The 12,193-nt window shown below is 54.2% G+C and overlaps 1 protein-coding gene across 1 annotated transcript in view; it reads right to left on the minus strand.

Moving 5' to 3' along the window:
* Window positions 1-10,895, minus strand: part of NKAIN1 (sodium/potassium transporting ATPase interacting 1) — a 45,829-nt gene extending 34,934 nt beyond the window's left edge. Inside the window, exon 1 of the mRNA XM_012765478.2 lies at window positions 10,468-10,895. Within this exon, the coding sequence (XP_012620932.1) occupies window positions 10,468-10,521 (54 nt within the window). The 5' untranslated portion in view covers window positions 10,522-10,895. The remainder of the gene's footprint in view (window positions 1-10,467) is intronic.
* Window positions 10,896-12,193: the final 1,298 nt, after the last annotated feature.

Consider the following 12,193-nt stretch of genomic DNA (forward strand, 5'->3'; position numbering starts at 1 on the left):
GGGGAAGAGCCGCAGCTCTGGGGTCAGAAATGCTCCATAAACATTGACTGCTGGTACCGTTATTATTACTATTAATCATCTGGCAATGAATGGAGCCCTGCCTGGTAAATTGCTTCCTCCAGGTAATTTACATTTCCTATTGTCCTCGTCTTCATTCACCACAATCTGCTAAACGGTTATTTTCTGGAAAGCAGGAGCCATGTTGTGTCTCTTCGTTTTCCTGCAACGCCTGGCCCAGTCCCTGGCGGGGGGCACCCAAGGAGCTCAGCGTGGAGATTGTCTCTAACTCGGTGTGCAAGGCAGAGAGCTCTCGTCCCTAGCCTTCTCAGGCGCTTGAATGCCTCCAGGGATGAGGGCCTTACTCCATGCCTGGGGTGTTCCAGTGCCCGGGACCCTAAGGAGGCGGAGCTCCACGGGGAGAATAGAAGCTGAATGGGCAGCTGCGGGATTTGGGGACACCGCCCGCACCCCAGCAGCCCCCCTTCCCCTGCCGCTGAGAGCTGATGATAGGAGTGGTTCTAATTATGCTCTAATTGCTTTCTTCCAGGCAGTTTCTCTGGAGCCAAGGAGTTCAGAGTTCATGAATAAATGAAGAGGGAGGAAGCGGGAAGGGATGTTTATTGATCCACAAATCTCTACGTGCCAGCGTCTGTCCCACAAATGCTTGGGCACGCAGCAGTGTGCAATTCTGCATGCAGATGCTCCTCTCCGTCCGGCGGGGCCAAGTCCCAGTGAGCCCATACTCCGTCCAAAATGCACTCCATACCCCAACACACCCACTGCAAGTCGAAAAATCCTATGTGGAACCACGGCAAGATGGAAACTGGTTATAAGTACAAACACAGAAACACACCACAGCCCCCAAGCCTCTCTCTGCAACAGACTGCTGGGGGTGAAAGGAAGGTAACAGGAAGTGTCTTAAATTGGCTTCGAGTCCCAGGCCCAACTCTACCTGTGACTTGCAAGTCAAAAACCATTTTTGGGCTCCAGCTGTCCCAGCTCTGCAGGATGAGGGTGGAGGGGACATCTGGCAGCCCCTTAGAGCACCCAGACTTTGGAATGCCAGCAGGGGAAATGTCTAGCCAGACAGAGTCCTGAGCTCTGCCAGGTGAGCACTGCCTCCTTCACTGCCCTCTATCCAAATGCCTCATCCTCTAAGAGACACTGGCCAGAGGCCCTAGGCAAGTGGCAGGAGGGTCACCACATCTGCGTGACCAACACATCCAGGTGTCCAGGCCACCTGGTGGGGAAGGGCCAGGGGTCTGGACTCAGATGCCTGCTCTGCCACTCTCCAGCTGGGAGGCCCCAGGCATGGCACTTTACACTTCTGGAGCCTCAAATCGCTTCATCTGTTAAACGGGAACGACAGATTACGTGTTACGGAGGTTCACCTAAGCCCAGTGCCTGGCACACAGTGTTTCTTTCATAAGTTGCAGTAGTTATTACTACCGTCACCAACAACCCTGCAAGGTACAGACTGTTGACTTCATTACCAGATGAAAGCGAGGTACGGAGAGGTCAAGCGACTTGCCCAACGTCAGGCATTAAGTAGCAGGATCTGAACCCACTATGTCTGACCCATCTGTATCCCTGGGGATATGCACATAGTAGGTATCCATAAATAATGTGCTGAGTTACAGAAATGGACTAGAAAAAAAATGAGTGTAAAAACAGTTCCCACTTCTAGTGATCAAAGTGTGAGTAGGCTCATGGAGGAAGAGTTAGACCAACATTTCCTTCAAGGTCAAAGTGAAGTGCGGGTCTGACGGACCCCAGAACTCCCTGCCACCCCATGGGGTCAGGCCAACGTTGAAGGGAATCTTTCTACCCCTTTATGATCTTCCACCAAGAAGCCAGGAACAGGAATCTTGGCTTTTGACGTCAGCCAGACCCTGCTCCACCTTGCTGTGTGACTTTGGGCAAGTGACTTCAGTTCTCTGAGCATCAGCGCCCTCATCTAGGAAATGGCGATGAGGATGACAAAGTTCCACCTCTGGGGCTGTTGTGCAGACAACATGAGACGGCACACGTGAAGCCACGTGGCACAGGGCGTGGGTTTGTACCCCAGCTCTGCCGCTGCCTGATGTGACTGCTCCCAGCTCAGATTCTGCTTCTGCAAAGGGGGATCATGACACGCCCGCCACACAGGGGTGCAGTGAGGATGAATGAGCTACTCCAGGGAAGCAGTTACAACAGTAGGAGGCAGGTTGTAAGTGCTCGATCAATCTTCTCTATTAGACTACACCACATGCCGAAACCCTGCAGTCCATCTTATATATGGGGAAGCACAGCCCCAGAGAGGGGCAAGGACTTGCCCAAGGTCACAGAGCCAGTCCACAGCAGAGCCAGGCCTATCCGGGAACCAGCTGTAGGCAGGGCCCCTGCCCAGACCCCAGATTCCCCAGCAGGGTGAGATGCATCAGTGGATAACCCCAAGACCTTCCGCAGCCTCTGGGCTGTCTTGCTCATGGCCTAAGGGCTTTGAGGGGCTGATGCTCCCCTCTCCCATCCTCCCCGGTGGCTCCAAGCCTGGCTTGAACCCGTGGGGTGTGTCATAGGACACAGAGGGCTGACTTGCCTTCCTGGCCCCCCTGGCTGGCCCCTCCGCTCCAGGGCTGGCAGCAAAGGCCTCCAAACCAGTCCAAGGGCCCAGGACCAGAACACCATTTGTCAGCTTTGCATGGTGGTGGCGGTGGTGGCAGGCTTGTCTCCATGGTAACAGTGCAGTGTGAAGGCATCCTGGCATCATCAGGGAGCACGCTGAGTAGTATAAACAGAGGCTGCAGTAGATTACACGCCTATTATGAGCAGTCTCGGGCTCTGAGCACTGGTAATTATGCCTAATTGTGCATTTAATTGTGTAATTGAAAACCCACATCTCTGGTTCAGGCTGGGGCTGCAGAACCTCCCTCCTGCCTCCCCCCCAACCCCTAAAAAAGGCTAAGGAGCCAACTCCTACCTTGAAAATCTCAGAACATTTGCCCTTCTAGGGCCAGGCATGGCCAGAGCAGGCAAGGGGTGAAATGCCCGCAGAGCCCCACTTCTCTGACTTCCTGTGCCAGGAGCTCGCCAGGCCCTAGGATTTGAGGGGTGGGGAAGGAGCACGCTTAAGGCAAAGGGACACGGTAAGAGCACGTAATAGATACCATTGTGTACTATTGGCACCATCTTCTCAGGACCTAGAACCAGCATCGGGTGTGGTTCCCAGGGACCTGGGTCATCACTAGACCCATCACATGTCTAAGCAGTCATCCATCCTATATCTAAATTCTTAATCACTGCCAGCGACAGGGAACTCACCACCTGGTTATCGGCCCCCACCCCTACAGACCTTTGTAGAGTCTGAAAACCCACTGACACGGTTCAACACCTACCCACCATTTCTCACTTCACAGACTGGGGGAAATGAGGACCAGAGAGGGCCAGGGCCAGCTCAAAGTTGCACAGCAAGTGAGTACCAGAACCCTGGGGTTCTGACTTGCAGCTGAGGGTATATTTCATACCCTAAGGTAACTCAGCATCTAGAATCGCGCCTGGTGCTTTGTGGGTGTTTCATAATTATTTGCTGAATTCCACTCCAGGTAGAGTTAGTTGGTGGCAATTCTTACCCTTGGAACCAAGAGAATTAGACTTTCTGGAGTTTAGGAAGCTCACATGTGGTAGTCCAGGGGCTATTAGTGATGGGTCAGAACCGCCCAGCTCTGAATCTCAGCGGTCTGAGACTGAATTTTACAACAAAATATGCCACGTGGGCATTTGGAATGGGGACAGTGCAGACATTCATGCATATAGACAGAGGAAAGATGAGGTCACCTGGGTCCTTGACGACCTGGCACCCAGGTGTGAAGCCCTGAGCAGGCCATCAGAGGCAGAAGTCCCCTCCTGTTTCCAGGCCCTGATACCCCGTCCGTCACCACTGCCTGCAGCAAGGTGGGCCACGGCAGCAACTCTGATCTCCACTGGGAAGAGAGGGAACCCATTGCTGACTTGGGGTTGGACAGGTCCTTGGAAATGATGAGTCCAAACTCCTCTCCTTACAGAGGCCCAGAGAGCGCCAGCCTTCCTCTCACACCCCCTCTGAGTAAGTGCCAGAGCCCATAGCTCCGCCTGCGTTATCTCAGGCCACCCTCATTACGGTCCTATGCGGTGAGCACTATTATTATTCCCATTTTATGGAAGAGAAGACCGAGGTCCAGCATGGCCTTCCACTAGTTGAGAAAGGGGGACTCATCCCATTTCCTACCCCACACAGAGCTGCAGAACCTGCAGTCTCATCTCCTGGGTGTTCAAGAGCCTGAACCCTTTTTGAGCTCCTACTCTGCAAATCTCATCTCAAAGGAGCCTCCCAACAACTCCCTGGCACACGTGATTATAATCCTGATTTAAAGAAGTACAAGTGGAAGTTCAGAGAGGTTCAGTGTCTTGCTCAAGGTCATCCAGCTACAAATAGACAAAGCTGGAACTCAAACCACAGCCTGACCCCAAAGCCCACGCTCTTCCCAGTCCACCGCCTTGCCCCTGGATTGGCTGGCTGCTTCCCGATGCCAGGAGGCCAAAGTAACCCACAAGGACCTGCAACCACAGCTAACAGCTCTGCTAAAACCCCAGTGCTCACTCAGCCCGCATCTGAGGCTCTCTTTAGTCTCTGATCAATCAACAACCCTCTCCAGGCCGGGCAGGGGAAGGGCAGGCAAGACACTGGGTCTGGGTCCCCATGCCCAAAGCCAGCTCCACCCCCATGGTGTGAAACTAATTTTTAAAAACACATCTCTGGCCTTAGCCTGCCCTCCTGTCACCCACCCCTCCTTAGGACTAGAGGAGAGACCATGTTGTAAGGATCAGCCCCGACTCTCTCAGCTTGGTCCAGATTTTATAACAATTGTTCTCAAATCCTTTCCCCTTGAAGACTCATCTGAGGCTCAGACTGTTATCTCAGTAACAAGTTGCTTCACTCTTCTGAGCCTCAGTGTGTCCATCTGTAAATGGGTATAAAAACCAGACCTACCTCATAGAGTGGTTATTAGGATTGATCAGTTGTCAATACGGGTTAGTTTCCTCCCAGAGTAACTTTTTCTCAATCTGCATCATAACTGTCTTAAACCCAACACAGAGCTTGAGGAGGGTAGAAATGGGGAGGGGGCACTTGAGTAAGCAGCTCAGATCCGGCATCTGGGAACAACCCCTTATGATTGAGGAGAGACCTGGCTCTCTCCACCTGCTTCCACTCCGGCACCCCACAACCCACGGGGAAGCAAGGGGACGTGCAGGCTGGAAGCCATGGAGGGACAGAATCCTCTCTCTGCACCTATATTTATGTGGCCTTGAATAACGAGAAAGGTATATAAAGCACCCAGCACAGTGCCTGGCTCATGGCAGGCACCAAACATGATCTCCCACTGAGCCCCATATGTTCCACATAAAGAAATTAAGACTTGAGATGTTTATGGGAATGACCCTGATCACTAAAACCTCTCCTCTAGGCAGAGATGGGGCTGAGGCGACTAATAACAGCGAGCCACAGAGAGCACCTCCCAGGGCCGGGCACTGCATTGGTGCAGTCCAAGCATCAGCTCAGGGAATCGCCCAAACTGCCTCGGGGTGGGAGCTGTCATTCGGAATATTTTATAAGTGCAGCAGAGGCTCAGAGAGGGTGAGGAACTTTCTGGGAGTCACACAGCAAGGCAGCAATGTCCACCTGATTCCAGAGGTAGTGCTCTTAACAACCCCTGCGCCAGATCTCAGAGCAGCTGCTATTTATGGGGGCTTATTTAAAACCCGCCACACACCCACCTACAAAGGAGCAGAACTGGGGCCACTGCCCAGTCTCCTGGAGGCCCCCTTCTCCACTCCACCTGCTCCGCCCACCCGCTAAGGGCCTTGGGGGCCATGAGGCCTCAGTCTGTCCATCTGCAGGAGGGAGTTGATCACCCCAGCCCCATCCCGTCCAAAGGCAGATGAGGAACAAAAGAGGCTGGTGGCCTGGAAGATGTCATGCTCCAGGCTGCGAAGCCTGGCCCCAGGGCTCAAGCCCCCCGAGCGGAGGAGCCGCGAGCTGGCAGAGGCAGCAGCTTCAGAGCGCAGGCCCGAGCCCATCTCCCTCTGGTCTCGCCATCACTATTGCTAATAACGACATCAATCAGGGTGACCACGTTTCACACCATTACTCGCAGCTCAGCTGGAAGCTACATATTTTCCCCCTCACCCACCACCTTCCGGAAGGCAAAGAGCTTTCTAGAAGGGGAAAAATGAAACCAATGTCTGCCTGAGTACCTACTATGTGCCTGGCACCTGGCTAAGGAAACCCGTTCTGTGACTGCGAGGTAGGGCTGACTTTTCCTCTTTCACAAGGGAAGAAACTGGGGTGAGGAGTGAACGCATGTGTCCAAGGTCACACAGGGCCGGGACACGGGCAGCGTGGCAGTGATAGATGACTGAGTGCTCTGTGAGCCAGGGACTATGCGCAAGCCTATTGAAATATTACCATTTTCATAGGAGGAAACTGAGGCTTGGGCCTGGCTGAGGCCACACCTGGATTAAATGTGGGCGGCAGAGTGGCACAGGGCTGAGACGGTGGCTCTGCAGGCAGAACAGCACTCACATCCTGGTTCTGAAACTGGCCAGCTTAGTGAGCTCCGCAAACCTCACCACCCCGCAGAGCCTCGATTTCCTCGTCGGAAAAAGGGGAAAATAAACACATTTATCCCATTGTGTGGAATTACAATATTAAGAAAACAGCAAAATAACTAACGTTTATAGATCGTTTAACATGTACCAGGCACTTTGCCAAGGACTTGACACATGCATGCTCATTTGGTTAAATGAGGTAATGCGTATAAAGTGCTTAGCACGGGACTCCTAGACCGGAGTGATGATGATGATGATGATGAAGAAATTGATGATGATTCCCGAGGGCAAATCTCCCTGGTCCATTCCCCTTCTGGGAAGAACAGATTGGCCTGTAAGGTTTCAGGAGACAGGAGGGCTAGGAAGGAAGGGCAGGGTTTGGATGGAAGAGGAAAAAGGCAAAGGAATAAAAATCAGAGTGGACAGTGTTAATAATGCTGTCGAGATGATACACCACACAGAATCCGGGAAAACAAGGGACCCAACAAATTCGATAGAACAGAACCAGACCAAGATGCAACAAAACCTCCATGCCAGCCCAGACATCCTCCTTGCATCCCAGACAGGCAGAGCTGGCAGGATCCTACTGAGCCAGACCAATGGTTCTTCCCATTTTACACATGGAAAAACCAAGGGTTAGAATGGGGAAGAGACTTGCCCAAATTTGCAGGATGTTAGTGGCAGAGCTGGGTTTGTATCCTGGCCTCCTGCCTCTCAGCTCAGTGCCCAACTACCTGCTGCTTCCCACAAAGGACAATGCAGGGGGTACCTGGATATGTTTGGGCAACAATTGTAGGGAAGCACCCCATAATATGCATCATTAATATGATGAAAAGCTATAGTTATTGAGTACTCACTCTGTACCTGACATAGTGCTAAATACATTACATGGGTTAAATACTCACAACAACCCTAAGAATTAGAAACTGTTTATATTTTCTTTATTTAACAGAGGGCAAAACTGTGGCTCAGAGAGGGTAAGCAACTTGCCCAAGATCACACAGCCAGGAAGTGACAAAGCCAGGAATGGAACCCAGGTCTGTCCTGTCAAACTCCACAGCCTTAATTACTATCCTACACCTGTCCGCCTGAAAGGCACAGTCCCTACCCGCTTCCCCTCACCCCTATAACACCCTAACACCCCACTCCCTCACCCAAAGCAACTCTACCCAAGTCGGTCTCAACTATAGAAAAGTGTTTAGAACTGACCTGCCTCATTGTTTGATTAAACTCCACTTGAAAAAGGAAAACAACACAGTTCCCCCTCTTAGGTTTTCAGCTGCAAGGCATTTAACAGCCTTCTCCCCTCAGGCTGGTGAATTCCAGCACCAGGGAACACATTATGGCAGCTGCCAGGTAGCAGGGGCTCCTGGGGATTGGTGACAGCTGGAGGGACCCACTGTGCTATCGGCCCAGACAGAGCAACACAGCCAAGGGACCAGTTTTCAAGTCCCTCCCCGGAGCACCTCGCAAATGATCTCATGCAACCCTCACAAGCTGCCCAAAACCACGCAGCTAGGAGGGGGGTGCTGGTGAGATCCTGTAAGTGGAAGAGTGGGTTTAGCTCAGCTCGGGGGAGCTGTGGAGGCAGGAAGAGGTAGCAGGGAGGCTGCCTCTATCACCTTCCTTTCTCCATAGGGCCGCGAGCACCTCCCAAGGGCCCCAGGCTCACCAGGGCCAGAACTACTTATTTTATAACTAAGAAGGCAACAGGGCAGGCTGGTCAGCTGCCTGGATTCGAAGCCTGCATCCTAGTTCCTACAGAACTCTGGGCAAGTACTTCACACGGTCGGTCGTTAGGAGGATTAAATTAGTTAATACACGAAATTACAAGAGAACCTGGCACCTCCTTCAGGGCTCTCCAAAGCTAACCATCTTATATTATCATCAACAGGAAGTGTTAAACGGTTAACAATGGGAGGGGACTGGGCAGAGAGGGAAGAAAACTAACTTTTTATCTTCTGCCCTATTTACTGATTGATTTATCCATTTTTATATTATATGTATATTACTTTTCTTTTTTCCTTTTTTTAAATAGAAAAAGTATTCTCTTTTTCTCCTCTTTTTTCTTTCAGCAAAATCAAGCATTATATTACTTTTCTAATTTAAAAAAACCTAGTTTAAAATTTAAAAATTAACAAACACAGAAAAAGAATTCTCTGAAAGCTTTCCACATTTCCTGGCATTTCACATTCCTCCGAGTAGATAAAGAAGGGTGTTGCCACTGTGAGCCAGGAGGTGCCACATAACTGATTCACTCATTTATTTTACAAATATTAATGGAGTGCCAGGCACTGTTTCAGCTGCTGGGGATTCAGCGGGGAACAAAACAGACAATCTCCACCCTTCTGGAGTCTCCATTCTACCTGATCTTAACTGATCCCCTCTGCAGTGCTCAGGGAGGAACATTTTACAGACAAGCAGGATGAGGTGGCCCAGTGAGGGGAAGTCACTTGCCCAGTCCCTACAGCTGGGAGCAAGGCTACGATCTTCAGAGCTGGGGCTATTTTTACCACTGCCCAGGAAGATAAGTCTGTGGATGGCATGTTTGGAGCTGGGGTGTCTTCCCCGAGAGGACAGACGCACTATGAATGAGGAGGTCCCGACATCCAGGCTCAAAGCTTCACTCTACATTACTGGTGGCACCCGTGGCCGGGAAGACGCACAGATGCAGCCAGGAGTGGAGACCCAGGGCCAGGGGTCCAGCGAGAGCGAGGCTCAGGCTGCCCCAACTGACACGCAGGCCTGGGTCCTACCACGGAGTTCCCCATGCACCTCTGCCTAGCGGAGGAGGAGCACAGCTTCAGCCCCTAGTGCTGGGCTCGGCTCCCGGGCAGGCTGGCAGGAGAACCCCGCCTCTCCTTAACCACCCTCCGGAATGAGTGTAATTGCTGGGCCTGACTTGAAGGGCAGAGCTGTCTCCCCTCAATTTCCAAATTCATGTCTCTGGCCTCCCTGAGGCAAGGACCCCCGTTCCCTATGCTGGAGCTAGGTAGGCACAGTGTCCTCAGATGTACTGACCCTCCCCAGGGCACCCACAGACCCCCCACACACACTGGTGCCAGCCCTGGCAGAGGAGTTGCTCTGGTGGACCTCATGACTGATGGAACACTCACAGCCACAGGGGCCAGACCAAAGCTGGAGGGTGGTCCAGGCTGGCCCAGGACCTGGCAGCTCCTTGTGGCCATCTCCAGGGAAGTGGCTCCATCCCCAGGAATGCCCAGTTACTCGGGAGGGCGGGGGGAGGGAGGAACAGCACAAAGGAGGGTCCAAGGGTTTTGGAGTCTTAGACCCCAGCACACACGGATGAACACGGACCAGAAATGGTCAGAGATCTAGAGACACGCCAAAGAGAAACCCAGAAAGACATACACAGGAGCAGAGACTGTGAGCAACACTCACATAGGGGCGGAGACCAGAGACCCAAGCAGCCGAGCGATCTAGAGAGAAACCCACGGCAGGGACCTCAGTGGATCCACAGATCGGCCCCAGACACACCCCCAGTCCCAGAGAGCCACAGTCCCACGGCGCATCCCGCGACAAGGGGCCACTCGCACAGTGTGAGCAGGACGCGTGGAGCCCCAGGCGCCCGGCGGGCAGGGGACTCGCGCACAGGACGCACGCGGGGACCTGGGGAGCGCCGGGCACAGCGGGGAGAAGCGCACACAAAGAGACAGCCCGGCCAGCAGGAGGCTCCGCCCGTCCGCTCCGAGACTCCAGGCCACCCCCCACCCGGGCACTCGCGCCAGACACACACGCGGGGACACACGCCCCACCCGCACGCCCCGCGACCGCGCCCCGCGCGCCCCACCCTGCCCCGACCGCCGGGCGCGCGGCGCTCACCAGCTGCAGGCAGCAGAAGGCGACAAGCGTGCAGCGCCCGCTGCACTTGCCCATGGCTCCGGGGGCCGCAGGGGCAGCCCGCCGCGGCGACCCCTGGCTCGGCGGCCGCCGCCTCCTCCGCGCCGCGCGGGCTCCGCGTCCTCCCCGCTGGGCGTCCCGGGCGGCGGGGCCGGGCGCCTAGGGCCGGGCCCGGGAGCGTCGGGTCCCCAGGGCTGGGGCCGGCCGCCCGCGCTCCGAGTCCATGGTCCGTGCGCCGCGCTGGCTCGCCGCGCCGCGCCTCCTTTGTCTGGCGGGCCGGCCGACAGGCGCGCCTCCTGCCCCGGGGCGGCCGGCGGGGAGCGCGGGCGGGAGCGCAGGCTCCGAGCGCGGCGCGGCGCACAGCAGCTCTGCCCAGCTGGGGCAGCCGCCCGGGCGCTCGGCCGCCGCAGCTCCCCGGCCCCACCACGTGGCTCCGCGGCCGCCACCGAGAGCAGGGAGGGGAGGGGAGAGGAGGGCTGGGGCGGGGCAGTCACGGGAGGGGAGGGGAGAAGGGGTGAGGAGGTGGAGGGTGGAGGACAGGCAGGGAGTGCGGTGGGAAGAGTGCCGGCTTGGAGCTGCCAGCCCTGGGACAAATCCCGACTTCGCTGCTCACTTGCTGTGTGACCTTGGGCGAATCGCGTCACCTCTCTGGGCCTCAGTTTTCTCGTGAACAGGGTAGGAACAATAGTGCCTCCTTAGTGTTGCGGCGAAGATGAGATGCAGTCCTGCGAATTTAGCACTTAACCCTGTGCCTGGCCTGCTGGGGTGCTGGAGCAGTCCTTGGTCCACCTGTCTCCAGGGCCCCAGGGTTCCAACCTGGACCTCCCTTTGCAATTCCATTCCCAGATCTGCTCTCAGCCCAGCCTCCCTCCTGAGTGGCCACATTTTCCTCCTTCCCTCTTTCCTTCTACTGGCATTTGTGGAGCCCTGAGTGCATACACACTCCCCAGGGCCCTGGGAGCCAGAGAGGAGACAGGCAGCACTGTTCCAGATCCATGGAGTTTCACAGTCCGGGGGAACAGAAGGCTCCCAAGAGCATGCTGGGAGACGGATGATGGCAGCGTCTGCCCAGGGGACTGTGGGCAGCCCCTAAACTGGGCTGCAGTGGGGAGGCAGTCAGAAAAGTTTTGCCAGCAGAAGACTACTTTTACAAGCCACTGGAAAACTCTGGAACTGGACACATGCCAAATCTGTTTAGTCTTCCCCACACTCCTGACTTCCTATACCCACCTTGGCGATTAGCATCGCCCAAGTGGAAATCCCTAGGTCATTCCCCAGGCTTCCCTGCAATGACAACTGGTCTGTCATTAAATTCAGTAAACTGTACTTTCCAACTAATATTTATGAAACACCTACCATGTTCCAGGTTCTCCGCTGGAATAAGAGAATGAAGTCTCTGCCCTCACTGGGCACACAGTCTAGAGAGGGATTGTCATTAAAACAAGTAAACATACAAATAAGCACATAATAAAAGTTCTTAAGAGTACTTTAAAAGATAATAAAGAGTAAAAGAGGCCGGGGGAGGTGGCTCACTCCCGTAATCCTAGCACTCTGGGAGGCCGAGATGGGCATGGGCGGATTGCTTGAGGTCAGGAATTTGAAACAAGCTGAGTGAGACCCTGTCTCTACTAAAAATAGAAAGAAATTAATTGGCCAACTAATATATATAGAAAAAATTAGCCGGGCATAATGGCACATGCCTGTAGTC

This window comes from Microcebus murinus, chromosome 2, assembly GCF_040939455.1.
Source record: "Microcebus murinus isolate Inina chromosome 2, M.murinus_Inina_mat1.0, whole genome shotgun sequence".
Classification (NCBI taxonomy): Eukaryota; Metazoa; Chordata; class Mammalia; order Primates; family Cheirogaleidae; genus Microcebus; species Microcebus murinus.